This window comes from Osmerus mordax, chromosome 21 (assembly GCF_038355195.1).
Source record: "Osmerus mordax isolate fOsmMor3 chromosome 21, fOsmMor3.pri, whole genome shotgun sequence".
Lineage (NCBI taxonomy): Eukaryota > Metazoa > Chordata > Actinopteri > Osmeriformes > Osmeridae > Osmerus > Osmerus mordax.
The window spans coordinates 6,312,745-6,336,698 of record NC_090070.1 but is presented as its reverse complement, the minus strand read 5'-3'; the positions used below and the strand labels follow the sequence as shown (position 1 = coordinate 6,336,698).

At 44.6% G+C, this 23,954-nt stretch overlaps 2 protein-coding genes across 4 annotated transcripts in view; one reads left to right on the top strand and one right to left on the bottom strand.

Annotated features, from left to right (window-relative positions):
* The window catches only part of LOC136965707 (myosin-11-like), a 32,391-nt gene extending 15,269 nt beyond the window's left edge, over nucleotides 1-17,122 (top strand). For both annotated transcript variants that reach the window (XM_067259902.1, XM_067259901.1), the window contains 36 exons: nucleotides 1,660-1,752; nucleotides 1,969-2,032; nucleotides 2,599-2,697; nucleotides 2,805-2,948; nucleotides 3,176-3,271; nucleotides 3,456-3,574; nucleotides 3,783-3,935; nucleotides 4,069-4,242; nucleotides 4,461-4,634; nucleotides 4,877-4,991; nucleotides 5,188-5,381; nucleotides 5,862-5,983; nucleotides 6,138-6,207; nucleotides 6,381-6,541; nucleotides 6,819-6,927; nucleotides 7,085-7,216; nucleotides 7,464-7,670; nucleotides 7,847-7,984; nucleotides 8,154-8,277; nucleotides 8,438-8,609; nucleotides 8,797-9,009; nucleotides 9,238-9,382; nucleotides 9,518-9,724; nucleotides 9,888-9,992; nucleotides 10,157-10,309; nucleotides 10,588-10,836; nucleotides 11,021-11,233; nucleotides 11,543-11,755; nucleotides 12,058-12,219; nucleotides 12,380-12,508; nucleotides 12,611-12,699; nucleotides 12,840-12,963; nucleotides 13,165-13,373; nucleotides 13,832-13,940; nucleotides 14,343-14,515; nucleotides 15,908-17,122. In XM_067259902.1, the coding sequence (XP_067116003.1) occupies nucleotides 1,660-1,752; nucleotides 1,969-2,032; nucleotides 2,599-2,697; nucleotides 2,805-2,948; nucleotides 3,176-3,271; nucleotides 3,456-3,574; nucleotides 3,783-3,935; nucleotides 4,069-4,242; nucleotides 4,461-4,634; nucleotides 4,877-4,991; nucleotides 5,188-5,381; nucleotides 5,862-5,983; nucleotides 6,138-6,207; nucleotides 6,381-6,541; nucleotides 6,819-6,927; nucleotides 7,085-7,216; nucleotides 7,464-7,670; nucleotides 7,847-7,984; nucleotides 8,154-8,277; nucleotides 8,438-8,609; nucleotides 8,797-9,009; nucleotides 9,238-9,382; nucleotides 9,518-9,724; nucleotides 9,888-9,992; nucleotides 10,157-10,309; nucleotides 10,588-10,836; nucleotides 11,021-11,233; nucleotides 11,543-11,755; nucleotides 12,058-12,219; nucleotides 12,380-12,508; nucleotides 12,611-12,699; nucleotides 12,840-12,963; nucleotides 13,165-13,373; nucleotides 13,832-13,940; nucleotides 14,343-14,515; nucleotides 15,908-16,040 (5,286 nt within the window). In that variant the 3' untranslated portion in view covers nucleotides 16,041-17,122. The remainder of the gene's footprint in view (nucleotides 1-1,659; nucleotides 1,753-1,968; nucleotides 2,033-2,598; nucleotides 2,698-2,804; nucleotides 2,949-3,175; nucleotides 3,272-3,455; nucleotides 3,575-3,782; nucleotides 3,936-4,068; nucleotides 4,243-4,460; nucleotides 4,635-4,876; nucleotides 4,992-5,187; nucleotides 5,382-5,861; nucleotides 5,984-6,137; nucleotides 6,208-6,380; nucleotides 6,542-6,818; nucleotides 6,928-7,084; nucleotides 7,217-7,463; nucleotides 7,671-7,846; nucleotides 7,985-8,153; nucleotides 8,278-8,437; nucleotides 8,610-8,796; nucleotides 9,010-9,237; nucleotides 9,383-9,517; nucleotides 9,725-9,887; nucleotides 9,993-10,156; nucleotides 10,310-10,587; nucleotides 10,837-11,020; nucleotides 11,234-11,542; nucleotides 11,756-12,057; nucleotides 12,220-12,379; nucleotides 12,509-12,610; nucleotides 12,700-12,839; nucleotides 12,964-13,164; nucleotides 13,374-13,831; nucleotides 13,941-14,342; nucleotides 14,516-15,907) is intronic.
* Nucleotides 17,123-17,188: 66 nt separating this feature from the next.
* nde1 (nudE neurodevelopment protein 1) lies at nucleotides 17,189-23,442 on the bottom strand. 2 transcript variants are annotated; one of them, XM_067259905.1, is made up of 10 exons: nucleotides 23,323-23,442; nucleotides 22,923-23,036; nucleotides 22,541-22,694; nucleotides 21,806-21,954; nucleotides 21,369-21,505; nucleotides 20,218-20,397; nucleotides 19,924-20,009; nucleotides 19,635-19,786; nucleotides 19,219-19,289; nucleotides 17,189-18,180 (listed from the first exon to the last, which is right to left on the bottom strand). In XM_067259905.1, exons 2-10 carry the CDS (start codon nucleotides 23,003-23,005, stop codon nucleotides 18,128-18,130), a joined length of 1,065 nt encoding a protein of 354 aa, XP_067116006.1. In that variant the 5' UTR covers nucleotides 23,006-23,036; nucleotides 23,323-23,442; the 3' UTR covers nucleotides 17,189-18,127. The 2 variants fall into 2 exon arrangements, with proteins under 2 accessions (XP_067116006.1, XP_067116005.1); XM_067259904.1 differs by having other exon boundaries at nucleotides 22,923-23,013; nucleotides 23,323-23,411.
* Nucleotides 23,443-23,954: the final 512 nt, after the last annotated feature.

Below are 23,954 nucleotides of genomic sequence, written 5' to 3'. Positions count from 1 at the left end.
GTCGTACACTTTTGATTTGCACTGTGTGGAGTTTTGGCAACACCAAATGTACCGTGACCCTTTTAACTTTTCAGCGGCATACACCGGAGGGTCTGGTCTTCAGCCCTAAGTTACAACATGTCATTTTAAGCTCTCTGTGATGGAATTACGCTTGAGTAGGATTGAGTTCTCCATGGATGATGGATTGGGCTTAGTTGTTAGGGGTAGGGGTGCAATTTGGTGAAAGGATTAAATTCCAGGTCAACACTGTGTTTGTCTTCGCTGTTGGCCTCCCACCTCCAGTCTTTCCTCCAGAGAGTTGCTGAGTACTGTCTTGAGGGTCCTGTGAAAGCCCCCAGACCAAAGCTCTCTCTTTGTATTCTTCTTCATTTCACTCTCTCTCTCTCTCTCTCTCTCTCTCTCTCTCTGTACACTATGTTGCCCTCTCCTCCTTTCTTATCTTTCCATCTCCTGGAGTATTACAACAACCTGTTAAAGGCCTTTCTGTCATCTGTAATTTCCTCGCTTTTTTTCTGTCTCTTTCTGTCTCTTATTCTCAGTGTCTGAAGCAAGCGGGAGCTTCCCTGCCTTCCCAATGCTGAAATCTGTCTGGTAGCTATCATCTTTCCTGTCCTGTTTTTTTTTTCTTCAAGTCAAATGTTTTGATTTTAGTTACAGTTAATCTCTAGATGGATTTCACAGGATTTCACAGGAATTCGTCCATCAATTATTCTTAACAAGCACCAATATTAAATCATTTACTCACAGCACCAGACGACAAAAGTATGTAATTCGTTAGCACAACTCTGAACTCTAAACCTAGATTATTCTACCACAGTTTACCCAGGGACTGGGTGCGTGATCCTTGCTCATCAGAAACATTTTATCTGAAGTCAGACGCCAGCAACAAAACAGGCTATCATGCTCAATTACTGTACATGGGCTTAGGTTAGCTTGTTGGCTATGCTAGCAGCCATCCAAGGGATCCTTGTTAAGAGAGAGAGAGAGAGAGAGAGAGAGAGAGAGAGAGAGAGAGAGAGAGACTGTTTGGCAGAGGTTTGTGGTCTGATGCTGACGCCCTAGCTTTGATCAAAGGGATTAGGTCCACATGGAGTGATGGGGTGTCTTGCTCACTTACCTCCTTTTCTACTTCTACTGTGCAGACCAGACCCAGGTGAAAATCGAAATCAAGTGTGTCTTACAAAGAGGTTTTAAACATGCCATAGCTTCTGTAGACGGTGCATGTCTTTTGTATCAGACATACATCACAGTGTCCCTTGCTGAGAGAACAGGTCCTTTGATCTGATCAGACATAGCCCTAATTCTAAGGTGTGTCAACCCTTGTGGACCTTTTATGTAGGGCTTGAGGGAGCTTTGAAAGCTTGAGGTATGCCTCAAAAAACCTTCTTTCCAAACGAACTCCCACTTGTTACCTTCAAGTCTCCACTGGCACATTGTGAAGTTGTCCTCATTTCCACAATGTAGGCCGTCTAGTCCCATTTTGTGACAAATAGGTGAGCCCGGTTTTTATATGCCTTAGGAGTACAAAAGCCTTGTAAGTGACAGAACGGAAATAGTGTACTTTTGACTTTTTTTAAAATAATTAGTTCACCCTTGTCACATGAAAGGAAATAATAAGGATGATTTTATGATATTTTCATGTGACACTATCATCACCAGGGAGAGCTGGAGAAACAGCTGCTGCAGGCTAACCCCATTCTGGAGGCCTTTGGTAACGCCAAGACCATCAAAAACGACAACTCGTCAAGATTTGTGAGTTATCTTACCTCAGGGATAGACATTCCTGCTGTTGTAGTGGGATAAGGTTGTCCAGGTGTTTCCAGGAGTCATTGATGTGTGGAATGTTGAAGTTGGGGTCAATTGTGAAATAATAAATGTTGTAGTTTTGTATTAAATGTGAAAGTTATGTCTTTCAATTGTCAATGTTGTTCAACGTGTGACATACCTATGCTGTCCTTTCTCCCACAGGGTAAATTCATCCGCATCAACTTTGACGTGACTGGCTACATCGTCGGTGCCAACATAGAAACTTGTATCCTGACATTGTGAGATGTGTATTTCACCGCATGGAGGGGCGACCCTAATAGATTCTCTCCCTGGAACAGACGTCCAGTTGCAAGTTAGCCCAACTGTTTAATCAGCAAACATTAACTCAGGTTGAGAAGCTACAGTTCACACATACCTGTAAGGAGTGTCATAGTCTCCCTTGTGACCAAAGGTAAACATGGAGTGGGGTCATTGGCAGCTGGACAGTGACAGTCTGTTAGAGGACTGATACAGGGGTCATTAATAGCCTGACATTGATTCAACAGTTCGACTTTCCCAGGGAATAACGTAGACAACGTTTAGGGTGGAATTTTAGTATTTACTGTATTTAGGTTAATTTAGGTCATACACATGACATGTCATCTTGGTCCTATTTTGGCACAAATGTCCTCAAGAACAGGCCCACATGTGAACTAGGTCACAAGCATATTCTAGGCATGATTTTTTCATGTAAGACATTTATCTTTAAGAGTCTTTGTGACTTGTGGCCCCAAAAAGCAATAAAAGGTATTAAAAAGAGCTTCAAAGTACTTTTTTAACATGTGAGCTCAGACCTGCTGGAGAAGTCTCGTTGTATCCGCCAAGCCAACACAGAGAGAGCCTTCCACATCTTCTACTACATGGTGGCCGGTGTCAAGGACAAGCTACGTGGTACGCTAAAGGAGATTCCTCCTTGACCCGACATATTTTCCTAGTTTGGTAGCTGTTTATTGATTTGTTATTCTTATTCATTCGTCATTTGTGGTTTATTGTTCCAGAGGACCTGCTGCTGGAGAATTTCAACAAGTACCGTTTCCTGAGTGCTGGCAATGTCTCAATCGCTGGCCAGCAGGACGATGAGATGTATGAGGAGACGATGGAGGCCATGAACATTATGGGCTTCTCTGAAGAAGAGAGGATGGGTAATATAGTATTTTCAACTTACAAGAACTACAGTACGTTTGTGGAAGTTTAACCCATAACCTGTGGCAATTACGCTACTGACTATGACCAGGGTTCTGGTCATATTTATATTAAAAACTCTTCACCCTTAATGAATGACTTATCAGCACCAAAGCAAGTTTCATAAGGGAGGCCATTTTTGATTTAGTAATGTCGCTAACTCGTCCATGCCTTGGCTGTTCCTCAGGCATCCTGAAGGTATGCTCCACAGTGCTGCAGCTGGGGAACATTGAGTTTAAGAAGGAGAGGAACCAGGAGCAGGCAACAATGCCTGACAACACAGGTGAGGGGTAACAGATACATCTAACTCACAGTGAGCACAATCTTCCTCTTTCATAGATGAACTACGAATCCCAGAAGCTTGGAGCTTCAACTATAGATCAACTACTCCACTTGGTAAACATCTTTGAGGTGGTAAGGGCCTTGTGTGATTAAACCATGCTGTTTGGTTGCTCTCGATTCACCAGCTGCCCAGAAGGTGTGCCATCTTCAGGGCATCAATGTGGTAGACTTCACCCGTGCCATCCTCACTCCACGCATTAAAGTGGGCCGAGAGGTTGTGCAGAAGGCACAGACCAAAGAACAGGTAAAATGTTTGGAATTAGACAGTACATGGCTTGTTAAATTCGATTTATTTTTTCTTGTCAGATTTGTAAGACTTTTCTGTAAATGTTTTACATTTTCCTCTTAATGATAATAATATTGAACAATAGAATAATAGAATAATGCAGTTTTATAGTTCAAATATGGGCATATTTTTTCTTTAATGTAGCTTGTCTCTGTTTGTGTACCAGGCTGACTTTGCCATCGAGGCCCTGGCTAAAGCGATGTTTGAACGCCTGTTCCGCTGGCTCCTGGCTCGCGTCAACAAGGCCCTGGATAAGACCAAGCGCCAGGGCGCCTCATTCCTGGGCATTCTTGACATCGCTGGCTTTGAGATTTTTGAGGTCTACCTCTTAAAACTTCAAATATGTATGGCATCTTTTGAAAGACAAAAGATGCATTATTACATGTAGAGACATATTACACCAACACATTAAGCCAACTGACACTGACTTGTTTTCCTCTTTTCCCTTGCAGAATAACTCGTTTGAGCAGCTGTGCATCAACTACACCAACGAGCGCCTGCAGCAGCTGTTCAACCACACCATGTTCATCCTGGAGCAGGAGGAGTACCAGAGGGAGGGCATCGAGTGGAACTTCATAGACTTCGGTTTAGACCTGCAACCCTGCATCGAGCTCATTGAGAGGCCGGTGAGTGGAAAACAATTATGTTTTTTTCTTATTTTCACGTTTTGTCATTGGATGTAACCATGTCCAGTTAGCATATCCCAAACACTATATTCTGAACTCAAAAAGGTTGCCATAAAAATATTGAAAACCAATAAACGTATTCATCGTTAACAATTGTACAAATCGGATTTATTTGATTGGAGATCTACTCAATCACATATCTCACCTCCACTCTGTAGAACAACCCTCCAGGTATCTTGGCTCTGCTGGATGAGGAGTGTTGGTTCCCCAAAGCCACAGATATCTCCTTCGTAGAGAAGCTGATGAACACTCATGTCAACCATGTCAAGTTTGCCAAACCCAAACAGCTCAAAGACAAGACTGAGTTCTCTGTGCTCCACTATGCTGGGAAGGTATGTGTTGCTCTTGCTTGCGTGCTGAGATGTATGCATTTGCTGCAAATGTCCACACTATATCCATTCATGTTCGATATTCATACTACATTCAAATATTCCATACCACACAGTTTGTGGTGCCTGGCATTGGTTTTCCATTGAATCTGTTACAGACTATTTTGTGTCTGTTTCTTAGCATTCATGTTTTTTTATTTGTTTTGTCAGAATTAATGACTTGTGCTATCTGGTTTTGACTTTAGGTGGACTACAACGCTTCCGCATGGCTGACCAAGAACATGGACCCACTCAATGACAATGTCACAACACTGCTTATCAGCTCTGTCAGCCCCTTTATCCAAGACCTCTGGAAAGATGGTGAGAGCTATTATACATTAACTTTTAACTTGTTCTCAATGTCTTAATTATTTTTGTTGATTTGTATACATACAGTATATGCACATATAAATGCAGTCAATTTACCATATATGTTTTAATTAAATGGTGATTGACTATAGTTTGAATATTTGTTACATGTTCCTGTAACTCAACCTGGACCTGATTTTTGACACAGGTGACCGTGTTGTTGGCCTGGATGCCCTCGCCAAAATGACCGACAGCTCCATGCCCAGTGCCTCCAAGACCAAGAAGGGAATGTTCCGGACAGTGGGCCAGCTCTACAAGGAGTCCCTGACTAAGCTCATGACCACCCTGCACAACACCCAGCCCAACTTCGTCCGCTGTATCATCCCTAACCACGAGAAGAGGGTACGAGACACCAGTGTTACTTTGGATTCAACGGAGTCTTGTTGGGGTTTATTTAATTAACTCCTAATCCAATTCGCTGGTTTTGTTTAGCGTGGTGACATTCCTCTCTTGGTGTAGCTACTTGTTTACTGTTGCAAGTTTACAGTTTCATCTCTTTTTTTTGTGTGAGAAAAAAACGTATTTGATTAGGTGACAAGGTTTGGGCTTGCCGCTGAAAGTAGCTTGTTTTTTGTGTGTCATTTTTGGATTGCAGACAGTCCTTGTGTGCGTTTATGACTGATTCAGCCTTTTGACAGATTACAGTATGATAAAAATGAACAATAGTATTCATTTACTTCCTTCTTAGCCTGATTACTTTATCAAGACACGGTAGAAAAGCATTCCCCAACAGTGTACCCCAAAATAACATCAGCAGTGTATGATTAAGTGTTGAGTTCATATACACATGTAATGAAAACACATGTAATTATTTTTTTCAAGGCGGGAAAGCTGGATGCTAATCTAGTCTTGGAGCAACTGAGGTGTAACGGTGTGTTGGAGGGTATCCGTATCTGTCGCCAAGGATTCCCCAACCGCATTGTCTTCCAGGAGTTCCGACAGCGGTGAGTAGATTTTGTTTCTGCAACGAAGCACTGAATGTTATTTTTGCTATGTAGTAAACGGCAACAACAGTATGATATTCGTTTTTTCACTCGTTTTCATGAATTAACTCATTTATTGAACTGCATTATCTCTACTTATATTGGTTATGTACAGATATGAGATATTGGCAGCTAATGCTATCCCCAAAGGATTCATGGATGGCAAACAAGCTTGCTGCCTCATGGTAAGATACAACCTTTTGTCTATCCCCAAAATGTCCTCATTTAGGAAAACCTAGGTTTAGAATAGTTGCACTAATGGCAAAAAAAGGTTCCTATCCTGTATCTTATAGCCATACAAAATGAGCCATTCATTATTTCACTTCCTGTTTTTCATAATCATTTCCTGTTTGTGTAGATCAAACACCTGGACCTGGACCCAAACTTGTACCGGATTGGTCAGAGTAAGATCTTTTTCCGTACCGGCGTGTTGGCTCAACTGGAGGAAGAGAGAGATTTGAAGATCACCGTGGTGATCATAGCCTTCCAGTCCCAGGCCAGAGGGTTCCTGGCCAGAAAGTGAGCATCAGACTGTGATGCAATCTGATTTGACAAAGTTGCTGATATATGCCCTTGTCTAATACTTGTGTCAAACTATGTACTACATTTTACCATTGCAAGAGAAGAGTATAAGGAATTTAGATTTTCATAAAAGAAAGACAAAGATGTGAATTTGTAGCCCAATGAACAGCACTAACCCTTTTGATTTCAGAGCTGACTGATAGCTTAGCATACGATAATGTTATATGCTACCTATCTTACCTTTAAGGTTGCTTAACTTCCTTGGTTTCCACAGGGCCTTTGCTAAGAGGCAGCAGCAACTGACAGCAATGAAGGTGATCCAGAGGAACTGTGCTGCCTACCTCAAACTCAGGAACTGGCAGTGGTGGAGACTCTTCACCAAGGTAAGATACACATACACTTCATTCAAGGGATTATAAACTCTCGGAAACTGAATTTCAGGCATAATTGTAACCACTGTTAGTTGAGAGTTGTCAATGAGCCAGTCGTTGACATTGTTATTAAAGAAGGGGCCCTTTGATCTTCCCTCCTGTCCTATAGGTCAAGCCTTTGCTGCAAGTGACACGCCAAGAGGAGGAGATGGGTATGAAGGACGAGGAACTTAAAACAGCCAAAGACAGCGCAATAAAGTTTGAGTCCGAGTTAAAGGAGATCACCTTGAAACATACAACGGTAGGGTACAATGTCGTACACTACTCTCAATCCAAGTCACTACGTGGGTAGTCTTTACAATAATGGCACTCTCTCATAAACACAGGAACGCAATTTAGTCGATGTACCCCAAGGTTGTAACCTTGGGGTACATCCGACCCCAAGGTTTCCGACATCTTCGATATCATCCTATTTTTCGAGGTACCTTTTCAAATACAAACAGTAATGATTCTGGACATTTGGCTACTCCCTCCTGTCGAAACTTTAGGTTCTCGAGGAGAGGAACACGTTGCAGGAGCAGCTGCAGGCGGAGACGGAGCTGTACGCCGAGGCGGAGGAGATGAGGGTACGCCTGGCTTCTAAGAAGCAGGAGCTGGAGGAGATCCTCCACGAGATGGAGGCCAGGCTGGAGGAGGAGGAGGACCGGGCACAGGCGCTGCAAGTGGAGAAGAAGAAGATGCAGCAGCAGATGCAGGCACGTCTTTTCCTTTGTCCTTTCCTGAGCCCGTTGGTTCACGCGTTGTCAATTGTCATCAACACTAAATACATGAAAGAATGAAGTTGTAGTGTTCAGGGATTTTGATCCCTTGACTCTTCAAGTACTGACCTGAGGGAATGTTTGTGTCCTTTCTTTATTTTCTTTGGCCAAAGGATCTGGAGGAGCATCTTGAGGAAGAGGAGGATGCTCGTCAGAAGCTGCAGCTAGAAAAGGTGACTTGTGAGGGCAAGGTCAAGAAGTTGGAGGACGACGTCTTGGTGATGGAGGACCATAACAACAAGCTACTGAAGGTCAGTCTCCAACCATGGAGTAATTGTAGGTTGTTGGGTCGAAGTAGTATTGGCAAAAAAAGGTTAACTTAACGGTGATCCTTACATGTCAAATTGGAACTTTGTTCATTAACTATGGTTTCAGCGTGGTAAAAATTTACGATTTTTCCATTTGACTTTTCCATTTTAGGAAAGAAAACTGATGGAGGAAAGGATAGCAGACTTTAGCTCCAACCTGGCAGAGGAAGAGGAGAAGTCCAAGAACTTGACCAAGCTCAAGAACAAACATGAGTCCATGATATCTGAACTGGAGGGTCGGTATACCCTTGTTCATCCAAAAATCAAATGCATATTTTACATTGACCATGAGACCCTATTACCATTAATCCTGGTGACAGGTTGCATTTAGAGTCCTAATATGGTTGACCATTATCCTACCATGCAGGATTATAATGTCCGTCTGTTGTCCTACAGTCCGTCTGAAGAAAGAAGAGAAGGGTCGCCAGGAGCTGGACAAGGCCAAGCGTAAGCTTGAGGCCGAGTCGAATGACCTCCAGGAACAGATCGCTGACCTTCAAGCCCAGATCGCCGACCTCAAAGCCCAGCTCGCCAAGAAGGAGGAGGAGCTCCAGGCCGCACTGGCAAGGTGGGCCAAAGCACCGCCCAGTACACAACCACCGCATCTACATAACACTTTTTTGTATATATTTGTAGAATGAAGCGCTTTTTCTGGTTCTGAAGCGGTCTAAATCATGTATCCAACGTGGGAAACCCTCCGTGACCAGTTAAATCCACACGCAGACAACCATAACCAACTGTTTCTGTCTCACCAGGCTGGAGGACGAGATGGCCCAGAAGAACAACGCGCTGAAGAAGATCCGGGAGCTGGAAGGCCACATCTCAGACCTGCAGGAGGACGTGGATTCCGAGAGGCAGGCCAGGAACAAGGCTGAGAAGACCAAGCGAGACCTGGGCGAGGAGCTGGAGGCCCTCAAGTCGGAGCTGGAGGACACGCTGGATAGCACAGCCACCCAGCAAGAGCTCAGGTGGGCACCATTAGTCCACTCTTCGTCTGTCGCCTTCTTCCAAGTTTTGGCTGACTGTGGATAGATTCAATCTTCCGTCGCTCACTGTGCGACTCCCCCTATGCGTTCCCTGGCTTCTACATCCGTATATTTAACCAAACCATTCACCACCCTACTGTGCATGCTTGCATCTTCCATTCATCCTTTTATCCGTCTATCTTTCCACACGTCCCTGCCTTCTCCATGCAGGGCTAAGCGAGAGCAGGAGGTCACCCTGCTCAAGCGGGCCATGGAGGACGAGAACCGGACCCACGAGGCCCAGGTTCAGGAGATGAGACAGAAACACACACAGGCTGCGGAGGAGCTCACCGAGCAGCTTGAGCAGTCCAAACGGGTAGGAGACCTCAAATATGCTATGCTATCTGTACTGTACTATGCTATGCTATGCTTTGGATGCACATTATAAGGATTATAATTCGATATGAATGGAAGGATAAACGTATTCCCACGTTTGCTAACTGCCCACCAGGTGAAGTCAAACCTGGAGAAGGCCAAGCAGGCACTGGAGAAGGAGACATCGGACCTGACCGTGGAGGTGCGCTCGCTGGTCCAGGCCAAGCAAGATGGCGAACACAAGAGGAAGAAGCTGGAGGGCCAGCTGACCGACCTACAGTCGCGCTTCAACGACGGCGAGAGGCAAAAGGGCGAGCTGGGAGAACGTTGCTCCAAGATCACGGTGAGATAGGGTCGGAGATAAAGAGTGAAGTGCAGCCTTAATGAAGTGCAACTTGTTTGTACGAGAAAAGCATAGTTGTATCAAAAGGTTGCCAGATCAACTGGATGAAGACCAGATATGGATTTCAGTGACTGACTCGTATTTCATTTTTGTGACCCCACAGATTGAGTTGGAGAGTGTCACCAACCTCTTGAATGAAGCCGAGGGCAAGAACATTAAGCTGAGCAAAGATGTCACCACACTGAGCTCACAAGTTCAAGATACACAGGTATACACAAACACCGCAGATGGACAACTTCTGCCACTGAGAGAGCTCTCATTTGGTTTTCATAAAGTCTAACGATATTCCATAGCCCCGTATCTCAAATGTACTTGTGCATTGTTGAAGTTGGGACTGGCACCTTTAACCCTCATCTGCGTAAAAATCCATAGGAGTTGCTAGCGGAGGAGACTCGTCAGAAGCTGCAGTTCTCCACCCGCCTGCGTCAGATGGAGGACGAGAAGAACGGCCTGCAGGAGCAGCTGGATGAGGAGGTGGAGGCCAAGCGGAACGTGGAGAGACACGTCTCCACCCTCAACATCCAGGTACGGGAGCCCATGAGTACAACATTGTGACGGGGGGGTGGGGGGTTGCTGTCAGAGCAGTGTAACATTCATGCAATCTTAAAGAGTTATGTCCAGCGAGTTACATCAAGACGTCTCTAATGATTCTTACCTTGACCGCGCACCATAGACAGAGGTCATCGTGCAGCTTTTGCTTTGTAAATGTTATAATTCAATAAGACACTTTGTGTTGTATCATTGTCCTGGATATTCAACTAATCCATCTACTTTTTGAAACCTGTTTGAACCTGCTTCTCCAGCTCTCAGACTCCAAAAAGAAGCTGGAGGAAATGGCTGGAAACGTTGAGCTCCTGGAGGAGAGCAAGAAGCGTCTACAGAGGGACCTGGAAGCCTCCAGCACCCAGTTTGAAGAGAAGGCCTCAGCTTACGACAAGTTGGAGAAGACCAAGAACCGTCTGCAGCAGGAGCTGGAGGACATCTTGATGGACTTGGACAACCAAAGGCAGATTGTCTCCAATCTGGAGAAGAAGCAGAAGAAGTTTGACCAGGTCAGAGGACAATCGATCGACACTTGAGGAGATTTAAGATATTAGGATGCTGATTGTATAATATTAGTAAAATAGTACTAATCATTAAAAAGGGGAACGTGAATCTGCTGACAAACATGCTGGTTTAGTTTATTCTAATAAATATACCACAAACAAAAAGAACACCTAAGCCTTTCCCCTTCAGATGATGGCGGAGGAGAAGAGCATCTCCAGCAAGTACGCAGATGAGAGGGACCGTGCGGAGGCGGAGGCCAGGGAGAAGGAGACCAAGACTCTGTCCCTGGCCCGCGCTCTGGAGGAGGCCCAGGACTCCAGAGAGGAGCTGGAGAGAGCCAACAAGGCCCTGAGGATCGAGATGGAGGACCTGGTCAGCTCCAAGGACGACGTGGGCAAGAGCGTAAGTCTGTCGATCATTTCAATCCAAGGAGCATCGAACTGTTTCCTTCATGTTTCAAAAATCGGGGCATAAAGGTTAAGTGCAGAATACAATGGAGGTGGAAAATGTTGTGGATTGTTGAGTGCGGCCGTGAACTCGTTTGGCAAACCGTCACCCAACCACCTTTACTCCTTCCATTCACAATGTTTTGCGTCGTCTCTATGAACCTTCTGCTACATTAGGCAAAACTTTTCATTCCATTCCACACACATACGAAGTACAACCAATCTTTGAACTTGATGATGATGCCCGCCTTCCCTCACCTTGAAGGTCCACGAGCTGGAGAAGTCCAAGCGTGGCCTGGACGCCCAAGTCGAGGAGATGAAGACCCAGCTGGAGGAGCTGGAGGACGAGCTGCAGGCAGCCGAGGACGCCAAGCTGCGCCTGGAGGTCAACATGCAGGCCCTGAAGGCCCAGTTCGAAAGGGACCTGCTGGGACGCGACGAGCAGGGAGAGGAGAAGAAGAGGCAGCTCATCAAACAGGTGCAGGATTTGTTTTTTTGTAAATAAATTTTTGGTGAATAACTCTGTGCAACATCTACGGCCTACAGAATTTAGGTGTTGCGTTGGCGTTTAGAAATAAATCTTAAATCGAAATGAATTTTCTGCGAACACCTCTCTAAAATCTAGTCTGGAATTCCTTCCTTTTTACTCCAAAACATATTAACCTGCGGGCTAGTTTGCAAATAAGAAGAGGGGCTAAAGATTCCCTTTCCTTCACGAGTATCAGAATCACCAGAAAAAAAAGAAACCATATCATGCTCTTGTTTCATTGGCCCGTCCAGGTGCGTGAGTTGGAGACAGAGCTGGAGGACGAGCGCAAGCAGAAAGCCACGGTGGCGGCGTCCAAGAAGAAGATGGAGGGAGACATAAAGGACCTGGAGGGACAGATCGAGACCTCCAACAAGGGACGGGATGAGGCCATCAAACAACTGCGCAAGCTCCAGGTCAGAAAGACTGAGCAACGTTGAAAACAATGGATATCAGTAGTAGCTTTGCGGCGGGGAAAAAAAGAATAGTGTTACCATTTCTAGTTAATAGGTAGCTTACACCACATGGTAGTCTTATCGTCTTATCGTCGCTCTCCTCTTCGGTCTGCGCCACCAGGCTCAGATGAAGGACTATCAGAGGGAGCTGGACGATGCACGCGCGGCCAGGGAGGAGGTTCTGTCCACGGCCAAGGAGAGCGAGCGGAAGGCCAAGAGTCTGGAGGCTGAGCTCATGCAGGTCCAAGAGGTAACCTTGCCAACCGTCAACACTATCTGATACACAGCTAATGTGGTGCCATAGCACAAGCTAATCCTAAATGGGTGTATGTGTACGTGTGTGTGTCTCTAGGACCTAGCAGCCGCTGACAGGGCTCGGAAGCAAGCAGAGGCTGAGAGAGATGAGCTTTCTGATGAGCTGGCAAGCAACTCTTCCGGAAAGTGAGTCGAAATTGCTTGCTGAACAATAATGACTCTTTTTGTTTAATTATGCAAGTATATGTAAGCACTGAATTGAACAGTGTACTAAGACACTGTTTGTTTTGGGTCGCTACTGTTTCATTTGCGCGTGTGTGTGTCAGGTCGGCCTTGTCTGATGAGAAGCGTCGTCTGGAAGCCAAGATTTCTCAGCTGGAGGAGGAGCTCGAAGAGGAGCAGAGCAACATGGAGATCATCAACGACAGGCTGAGGAAGAGCACGCAACAGGTACGACTGGCACAACGAAGCTCTTGACCGTATTTTAATCGCATTCTGACCATCGTGAGATGGTCAAACCATGCCCAACCGAAGGACCACACCATGACAGCTTGCTGATGTCTGAACCATTCTCTGGCCCATTGTGTGGGCTGAATATTTTGAGCAGAATTCCTCCTTTACCACACACTGACCGCTCTCACCGCTCCTCAGGTGGACCAGCTGAACAACGAGTTGCAGACGGAGCGCACCACCTCCCAGAAGAACGAGAGTGCCCGTCAGCAGATGGAGAGGCAGAACAAGGAGCTGAAAGCCAAGCTCCAGGAGATGGAGAACCAGGTCAAGTCCAAGTTCAAGTCCTCCATCACCGCCCTGGAAGCCAAGGTGGCTCAGCTGGAGGAGCAGCTGGAACAGGAGAGCAGGTCAGGAGCCATGCGTGCGTGTGTGGACGTGTAATCGAGTTGAAGCGGTTCAAACTCACCCCTCAGTAGAATTACCGCCCGCCCGCTCAACCGGCATGCTAGATTTTCTGTCGCGTAGCAGGCTAAAGTAAATGGTTCTAAATGGTGGTCATTGCGTCTGGAAGGAACGTAAGGTGAGGTGACCACAAAGTGGGCAGGTGAGAGAGGAAGCCATACTGGCGAGATGCTCGTCCCTCTTGCCTACGCGCATGCGCATGCATCTGTGTCTGTGTTTGTTCCGGACCCATAAGGTAATACACGACCCAAAGGAATTCGGCAAACATGATCTCTACCCTCACAGGGGTCATATCTACATTGCACTAAGTGAAAGACTAATGACCCGATGACCTAAGGGAATACACATCTCCAGTTGTATGTTTATGGCCACATTGGTGGTAATGGCAGTTCGCTGTGTGCAGGGAGAAGCAGGCCTCTGCCAAGGGAATGCGTCAGAAGGACAAGAAGCTGAAGGATCTGATGCTTCAGGTGGAGGATGAGAGGAAACAGGCAGAGCAGTACAAAGACCAGGTACTCTACCAATCTACACCCAGACAAACCAAGATGAAGCTAATGAAATGCTAAAACAGTCGGACTGTATTAGCTCTTCTTTTTTTTACAGATAAACCAACATTGAATTAGCCTTTTGTCTTTTTTTATGTAAATAACCCAACTCTGAAACCCGTCTCATGCTAACAAATTACAAACCGTTATGAAGTTAAGATATCACGTTACTTATGTTTGGACGACACTGACGGATTACTTAATTCCTCCCACCTGTCATGTCAAGTATTATTCCCCTAAAAAACACCCATCTAATCTCCCATTCTTCTTCCTGGTGCCAGGTCATCGATAAGTTATTTCGTGCTATTAGGGGGTGATGACAGTCTGGTGGAAGTCTGACCACCCTGTTGTTTCCTTGGCCCTCCCCAGGCGGACAAGTCTACGGCTCGGATGAAGCAGCTGAAGAGGCAGCTGGAGGAGTCGGAGGAGGAGTCCCAGCGCATCACCGCCGGCCGCAGGAAGGTGCAGCGCGAGCTGGACGAGTCCACCGAGGCTAACGATGCGCTAACCCGTGAGGTCAACTCCCTCAAGAGCAAACTCAGGTAAAATTCGATGACTCTCGTGTTTCGGTGTTATCTTGTGTTCTCCCGCGTTCGCCCGTGTTCTTTTTTAGTGTCCTCTCAAGTTTTTGGTGACGACCTCCTGACATGACATTTTGAGTCCATCGGATATGCACTGGACAACAAATATGTCCCGTACGCAGGGCTACGTGCACAGTGGAATAACAAGCGCTCCCATTCGGTTCCTCACTGATTTGGCTCAATGCAAGTAGCTTCAAAAAACGACGACTGCGAGGCAAATCAAAAGCACCTCACAAACTCACACGTGTTCAAATACGTTTGAAAGCGGGACGATCTCACCGCACAGAACACCATGACCTATTCAGCGGTGCAGTGAAATAGACTTAAAAAGTCGGGGGAGCTTGGTCGGTTCGACTTCTTGTATGTAACCGCACTCCTGTTTATGTAGCTGCCCGTCCCCCACCCAACCACACTTCACAAATTCCAATTAAACTCATGCAAATGGATACACAGTATCCAGTGAGCACTTCCCTACTTCATCATCTGTCAGACTTTGTTTTTCCCCCCACTGGAACCCAAAGCATTTCTGTCTTTATTGCAGAGGCAACCCAGAGCCAAAGGAGTAATGTTGCAGGTACCTCTGCTCGTAGATGTTACCACATCCAACATTTCACCAGCTGTCTCTAACTTCACCCCCCTGCCCATACTCTTCTGTATTCTCCTTCCGTATGCCTATAAGAGGGAAAATATGGTTCAATTGTGTATTTATCTTAAAAAAACGATTCTGTAACCCTGCAAGAGAAATGCAGTGCATTCAAAACAAAATACTTTCATTGGTGACCATATTTTTCTCCATGCTTGGTTTAGTTGGTCTAAACCTGACTCATTTCCCTGAAGCCAGGAATGATGAGTTTGAATCATAACTGCCATGCTAACTCTTATGATAACAACACCATCTCTACACAGCGTTTTCAATTACTATTTGCTCTTTCATCCCATTGTTGATCACTTGACTGTGTTTTTTATCCAAAGTTATGCATAACTTGACAGAGGTATTGTTGGCAGTTGTTGGTTTGGTTTTTACAGTAAAATACTATGTTTTTTAATTAAACGGTAGTAGCATCTAAAAATGTGTCACAACAGCATCAACCTTGTCCCCAAGTATTGCTAGACAACCATTTGTACGTTTTGTTGGTTGATCATAAACAGTGTCACTTTTGTTTATATTTCGGGTATTTAAATTCCCTGGACCTACATGAAAATGTCATGAAGTTTCAAATGCCACACCAAAACGATCAGAAATACGGTCCGTTTTTATTCCACACTAATTCAAGTTTGCTTTACATGTGTATATGTTTGTCTATTTCTGCGTCTATGTCTGTATATGCGTGTATGTCTGAATCTTTGTTTAAGGCGTGGCAACGAGCCCTCCTTCAGTAGTGCACCACGGCGTGCCGGGGGAAGTGGCGGCGGCCGGAGGGTGATCGATGATGAAGAAGATGGAGATTCACAGGGTGACTTCAACGGAACCAAGTCTGCCGAGTAGTAGAAAAGGAATTCACTCTCCCGACACGATCGGAATCAGTATTGCATAACAGGCAGAAATCCAACACCAGACTTCATCCAGAAAGCCTCAATGTTCCTTAGTCCAGATCACTTCAAATGGATTCGTTTTCTATTTCCTAGAGCACCTTTCTAACATTCTATAACTAACCAAAGAGGTTTTGAGAGTGTCAGTGTGTTGATGATTGTTTTGCTGTTCTTTGCTGGCACTGTTTTTCTACTGCACTGAATGACTATATTTTCTTTTTTGAATTATTTTGCGCCCTCTTAAGGTACGAACGTATCATTCTTTATCCCCCCTTCACCTAAAAGATAAGTCAACTATCCCTTTCAGCCACTTTCAAACTTTATCAGAGGTTTCTATAGATCTATGTTGATATATTTAGAGTTTATGTAAATCTATTATCTTAATCCCATTCGTATTACATTTTGACTGGTCCTGTCTTTTGAGACTGCTGTTGCCTTTTTAGATTCTTCTAGGAGACATTGTTGTGGTACAGTACATTAGGTTAGGTACCTAAGACCAACCTAAATCACTTCAGTGCAAAATATTTCTACCATGATGAAGTATACCCATTTAAGAACATACAAAGTAGTCCAAATGTATTGCTATTATGGATTACCAATATTGACACAGTTGCAACTGTAGCAACAGCTTTATTCTGTCCATGGCTTGGACAAGGAATACACCTCATAGATCAAATAAGTGTATGTAACAAGCTGTCAAATATAGACCGTTTAGTATGTTTACCTTTACACTGAAAATCACCCTTTCTGTATTTTGATAAGATCCTGTCCAACTTAATTGTTCTTAAGTGATAATATATGTTATTATCTAGATGACCTATTCAGAAATGGTGTTATATAACTGAGTCCAGTTCATTATGCATTTAAATATCCAAATGCATATTTCATCCTAAAAGTTTTTCCTAAAAACTGGTCACCACCAAGATACTGTTTGTCACCATGCTTTGTTTACCTAAATGATGTTTAAATCTTCAATCTGAACCTTCTGTCGATAAATTGTGGAATCACCTGCACAAGAAATAAAGAGTGAAAAAATAACACCCGTTTCCTGACTGTTAATGTCTATCTAGCTCCACATTTGAAATATAAAAGACACATACACAATACTTTTCTCTGTTTTAATAAAAAATAATTTGCAAACCAACAAGTAGACATAGAACACATTGGGTGTGAACATAGTCCAAACAGGGAGGTGAAAAGTGTAGGTGTCACAGCCATGACCAGTGGCTACATATCCAATGTGAGAAGCTACACAGTGGACTTTACAGACACTGCAATTCCTGGGTCAAAGTTCACACACAACAGCTCACCAACGTCAACAGTTGCGCTACACTCTACACATTGGCATATGTTGTGACGCTCCTTGTTCAGACATATATATATTGATAGATTTCTTCGGTGCAATGATGAAGCGATGACGGTCATATTTAGTGACAGAGAAGCCAAGACCAGAGAAGCACTGTCAGTGGAACAACTTTCTTTCTTTTCAGGTTTAGTTTACAAGGGTGTACAGACTAGACAATACACACTTCTTGGGATAGGCAGACTATAGCAGACCACAGCTCTCTAGGTTTGAACTTCCACCATTTACAGACCTTCAAGGAAATATGAGGAACCCACAACATTACACAGTTTATAACACTGCGTAACATTACCAGACCCATTTACAACATGTCACAGTCTATAAAGGCAGGCCACACTGCTCTTTAGAACATAATTCTGAAAAATAGAATAGACGTGTGCTTATTTCTGAACTCTGGTAAAATATATTATTGCCTGTTATTGCTATTTCTGTCTTGATAGGACCTTTAACTTTGAGACAAGTTTGAACAAAGGCCAACACTGAACTACATGTCCTTTTCAGCCTTCTTCCGTACAAAGAAATGACCCATCTGATCTGCCTGGATCGGTGACAGGCACACAGAGCAGCACACTCAGGTCCACTCCCAATATTAGCACTGATGATATCTCAAGCAGGAGAAGGAAGGTGTCATGAGTTTTTCCTTGATATTTTTTTTTTCCCCCTCAGTGCCTCCTTGAAACTCATTGGAGAAGGTGAGGCTCTCCCCTCTTCTCCTCCAATGACTTTTTGTTCGCTGCAAAGGACAGCAAAGAGAAAATCTGTGGAATGTGAGGTTTAATCCCTGTCAGAAACATTGGTATACATTCAAACAGTGCAGAGCGAGGCACTGACTAAACTTCCTTAATGATGAACTCAGAGGATAAGAAAAGGCTGCTGCGTCAATGTCTTAAAAAAATACTATAAAAAATTTCACAACCGACATGCCAAATTTCTCTGGTAATTGTGCTCTAAAAAAAGTGTTACGTTCCTAAATAATACGATTTCGAAATTCTTACTCCTCAAAGTGTACATTATCAACCACTGCCTCCAGTTCAGTTCATTGGATCATTAAGTAGTACCCAATAACATTTACAGTAGACCAGTTAGACAGATATCGTGGAAACCTCATATTGCAAACTTTTGAGACACTTGAGAACTCTACTTTTCACAAAGCTACATACCTATAGTCATAACTCTCTTCTCTTTAACCTTTCCACCTAAACATATGCTACAAGGAAGACATGACCAATTCATGACAAGGCTAAAAATACAAAAAAAAAAAAAACTAAATTAGGAGATAATATTAGTCAAGGCAGCAATGGCTAAAATGCTAACACTAACTCGTCTGACTCGACATGTAGGAACTGTTAGCAAAACAAACTGGCTTCAAGACAAAGTCAAGGTAAAAAGGGACCAGAAAGGGTTAGTGGCACACAACATAAAGACTGGGACTGGGACTGTGGACTGGGAGAACGAGGAGAGACAGGAGGGTGTGCAGCCATTTGTCATTCAATGTCCCCAACATTCTTTCAAGCTAAAAAGCTGTAATGTGATAGCATTAGGATGTCATTTTTCTCAGCCCATGCAGCGATACAAAGGGGAGGGGGGAGGCTTCTTAAGTTCTTAGTGGGACATTGTTGAGTTCAGTGTGAATGAGTGTGTGTGTGTGTGTGTGTGGGGGGGGGGGGGGGGCACACAGCTGAAAGCCCTATTGGAACTTTGGAGCAGTCTGATGTGGGGGTACAGTGATGTGCATGTATGCGTGTGTCTCATAGCAGGATCTTAACCCCACCCTGTGGTGACTGGGAGCCTTGGGAGAGACCTCGTGGGGGAGCGGGTCCAAACTCTAACCTCTTCACCAAGCTGGAAGAAACGATGCATGCACACAAAGATCACGGTTAGCACGAAACGGCTTTATGACTGTTGTTTGTAAGACATTGCTAACACGTCCTTGAGGTAAAAGTATATTCGGTGGAGATACACACTCCAAATGAAAACGAGGTCCGGTTTGAAAACACGTGAAAAAGGAACATGTGATCGATAAAAGTACCTTTTATTCATTAAAATGGTTTTTGGCTTCCCCCTTACGAAGAATCGTTGATCGGACAAGACAAGATCAGAGGCTACCTCACAGACGCGTGAAAGGAAGGATGACGCCTGATATCCTCTACTGAAACAGTCAGGTGACCGGAGAGACTTCCTGCTTACCTGTCGTACTGTGGAGGGGGGCTCATGCTGCTGGCCAGGACCTCTAAGCCCTCTGGAGCAGAGGGAGTGCTGGGCCCTGCCGGAAGAGCCGGCCTGTTTGTCGACGTGTCGTACACAAACTCTCGACAGGACGCCAACTTGGACTCAAGGTTCTGGGAAAGCCGAAACAGGACAGAGCATTCTTGTTCAGGAATATCGCCATCCGAGTTCCGTGGGTTGTATTTAAGTGTAATCGGAATGGGCATAAGCCCTTTGTTTACAACGGCAAAAGCTTGAGGGTCTCTCTTACCCCAACTTTTCGAAGCAGCTCCCCTACGATGTTGAGTGCTGATATGCGGGCTGACGTGGTCAGGGGGGTTCCTGTCAGGTTATCACCTGAACACAAACACAAACACTAAACGCACCGTACAACAAGGACATAGTACATCAACCAATACACCGGTATATGGGTTTTTAAATGAAAAATCCTATAAACCACTGGTTTAACAGTATCCACTATTGATGCTAAGATATGGATCGATACGTGCTAGCATTAAGGGATATTTCTTTATGCCGTTTCAGCAAGAGCAGCCATTGAATTCACCTCGCCGGATGTTGGATGCGGGCGTGGTGAAGGTACTGAGGGGTTTGGAGGGGGTGGCCGGGAGCGAGGGGTACCCGGGTGAGGACCGCGACAGTGAGTCGGTCCTATCCGTCTCCTTGCCTAGGCTGCTGGAGGGTCGTCGCTCCTGGACCTGTTGCACGGCCAGCTCCTGACGCAGGTCTGTCCATAACACAGGGGCCGACAATCAGCTTCAGTGAGGACAGCTGTGTACCATCATGCACCAGGGTAGGTTACAACAACAGCAACAACCCCTGGATTACAGCTGAACTCGGACAGCTGAGGTTGAGGAAGGATGAAGGGTTTGGGAGTGGGGACAAGGACCAGTTAAAAGAGTCTGAATACAAGTTTGGCAGGGCGGTGGGAGGTGCTTAACGACTGCGCTATGAGAAACTTCAAAAGTTCTCCGAAACCAACTCGGCCTCTGTCTGGAAGGGCCTTCTACAAAACTGAAAGCCCCTCCCCACTCCACTAATGACTTGCCGTCAACCTGAATGAGGTCTATTGTTGATGTGACAGACAATGGGACAGTCCTGACACCATCCCCCCATGTCTCCATCCACCGGCTCCAGACCACCAGCTCCTCCTACTGCTGGAGCCACTCTACAACTGTCCACCTCAGAGGCCCCCTCCTCCCCAACAACAACAAAGACTCTCCGTCCTGGGACATTTGTAGGTTATTCAAGAGGCAGAACCCCCCCCCCCCCTCAAAGCAGCTGGACCAAATTCTGTCTCTCACATGATGATCTCATAACACTCTCTTTGTACAATTGTCACATCACAGTTTTTTGCCTGTTTTTGTCCTTGCACTACATGTTTAATGTTTTGCATCAGCAGACCAAAGCAAATTTCTTTGTATGTGGTAAAAAATACTCGTCAATAGCCCTGTTTCGGATTCTGAAGAACACAGAGTAGTTGTTAAATACTGTTGATAGTATGTATTTAAGAAGCTGGTCCTTCAGCTTTTTCTAAATAAATGTGCTTAATACAATGGACGTTTGTATCCAAGACAACATTAGAGTTGGGTCGATGAGCTATCAAATGTCGCCTAGCTTCAGAATGGAGTTCAGAACTTGCACGACCAGCGATTATTGCGAACATTATCTGGTGTGTGTGTGTGTGTTTCTGCGTACCTCTGGCCTCGTCCTTGAGCCTCTGGACAGATTCCAGCAGGTTCTCTTTTTCATCAAGTTCACTCTCCAGAAAGGCATTCCTCTCGATCACATGGTTCATCCTCTGCTCAAAATCCTCGAGTGACATAATGGTCGCCCTGGGACACCGGAGAGACACAGTCATGGTTATTGAGTTTTTGAGGTTATTATTCAGAGCTAGATGTTACTAAGCCATTATGGTGCATGTGTTCTACAAGTAGAAAATTACAATGAGTCTTAAATGTTAATGGTATCTGTTGGCTAGAGCTTGTTCTCATGTTCTCTTGCAAGTTTGTGTGAGAAGCCTATTCATCCAATATCAAACTCATGTGCAGATTGCTTTCCAGACAACAAATAAAATGATGTCCCAAAGCCTTATACTAAGACCCAGTAAAGATCATGCAGACAGACTGACTGACCTCTTGGCCCTCTCCAGGTCATCGTTGGACTGCTCCAGCTCTCTGATGTACTTCTGCAGGTGGTCTCGAACCGCCGTGGTCTCGGCCAGGTCTCCCTCCAGCATGGAGATCTGTCTGAAGGCCTCCGAATGCTGGGCCTCAAACTTCTCCTGTGAAGATGAGGCAAATGAGAAGGAAGCAAAACAAATGTCGAAATAAAAGACATTCTCGAATGACACACTCCGCCAGTCCTCCTTTTTACACAGTAAACGGATCACATTTCGGTTCTCATTTCCCAAGTTGTCTTCGGAGCAAAACTAATAGTTCAGCTTAGCATTATATAGCTCCCTCACTTCTGTCTCCCTGACTGTTCCTAAGCAATTTGGATTTTTTTTTTTTTTTTTTTTAGAAATCTGTATTCTCTCTATTAATATTTGTCTTCCCTCTGGACTTTTGAGCAAAAATAGCAGTCAGCTGCTCCATCATGGCTTTACACAAGAGCCTCTGGTGCTGGCTGTGGGTTTAGTGAATTAGTGCCTGTAGACAACTTTGACTGTGTGTGTGTGTGTGTGTGTGTGTGTGTGTGTGTGTGTGTGTGTGTGTGTGTGTGTGTGTGTGTGTGTGTGTGTGCATGCATTATTGAAATTTACTCACTAAAACTTCACAAAGGAAGCACAGCTTTAGTCAACAACATGCACAACAACATGAGCAAGAATGACCCGGAAAACATTTGACTCGAGAACTTAGATGCCATACCCTGATGTTTTCCAGTTCCATGCAGAGTCGGTTGTTATCCGAAAGCAATTCCTTGTTTCGTGCCTCACAAGTTTTCAGTTCTACCTCCAGTTCAGCCTCATAGTCCCGACTCATCTGCTGGAACTCCTGCAACTCCTCTAGAGCCTCGTCGGCCCTATATGGTCACACGCACACGTCAGACCCCAACAGAGCTGAAAGAATTAGCTACTATGGTCATAGGCTAGAATAATCATATGGGACCCATCATCGAATCACTTTGTTAATTCGGAAACGTCTAAGCTACAGCTAAAAAGCTAGCCATCTGTTGTGGCTAAGATAGCGGATGTGAATAGCGCGGATGGTCGGGCAACTCTTCCGTTGTTCTGGAATGTCTCAGTCTTACCTTTGCTGGTGTTTTTCTGCCTGCTCCTTCCAGAAGCACATTTCTTCCTCTGCAGACCCAAACTTTGTATTTGGTTCTCCCATCGTGTTATCTACAATAAGTTTGTTGTCACAACTACAATAATTAATCACATGTTAAGAAGATGCATACTACTGGAGGATTATAGTCAAAGCCAACAAGTTGCTCCTATCATATGTCGTGCAATACATTATACTGCTAACGACACTGGTCGGTTGAACTTAATGTAACAAGAATAGATAAGTGCGATGGATATTCAGCAGAATTTAAATAGGTAGCATGCTAGCTAGCTAGCTTCCTAGCCGTGCATTCAACAATAGTTATATTTCAAATTGAGCGTAGCCTACAGCAGCACATGATAGAAAAGTAACCAAATGCTTACCAGCATACGTAGAGCAGTACCACTTTTAGATTTTGAAATTGTAACACTACTACAATAACTTCATCAGTTAGTAGCCATATACAAAGCAAACATTTTGCTAGCTAATTAGCTAACTTGCTGTCAACTGACTGCACTGACGTCCAACATCACAACCAAATACAAATCTTGTTTGCGGCGCGCAATATTATTGGTGGATTGTGTGGACTGACACAAAAAGATACAGACATGAACCAATCAATGGGTGCGTCCCCTTGCGCAAAAACAGTTGAAGGTTTGGAAAGGTTTCGCCTTGATGAATTTAAAAGTTTTGTAGTTTTTAAAATATCTCGAATGAGTGTCAACTTTCTTATTAAAATCTTCCAGAAACAAAATCACATCAAATGGCAGGTAATCTGTATCCCATGCGAACACTAGGACTTTTACGACTGCATATCACCATTGCATTGTTAAGATGCATTTTGCTTACATGACCCCACTCTCTTATGCAAACATACATTAATAAATCGTATAAATGAAACACATAGATAACTCCCCATAAACACATTCAACCTAACTGGAGGGCAGGTTGTACATGGGCTGTCGTGTGGGTAGGCTGCTTACGTTTACGACAGTTGCGAAGTCGTTTATGGCAA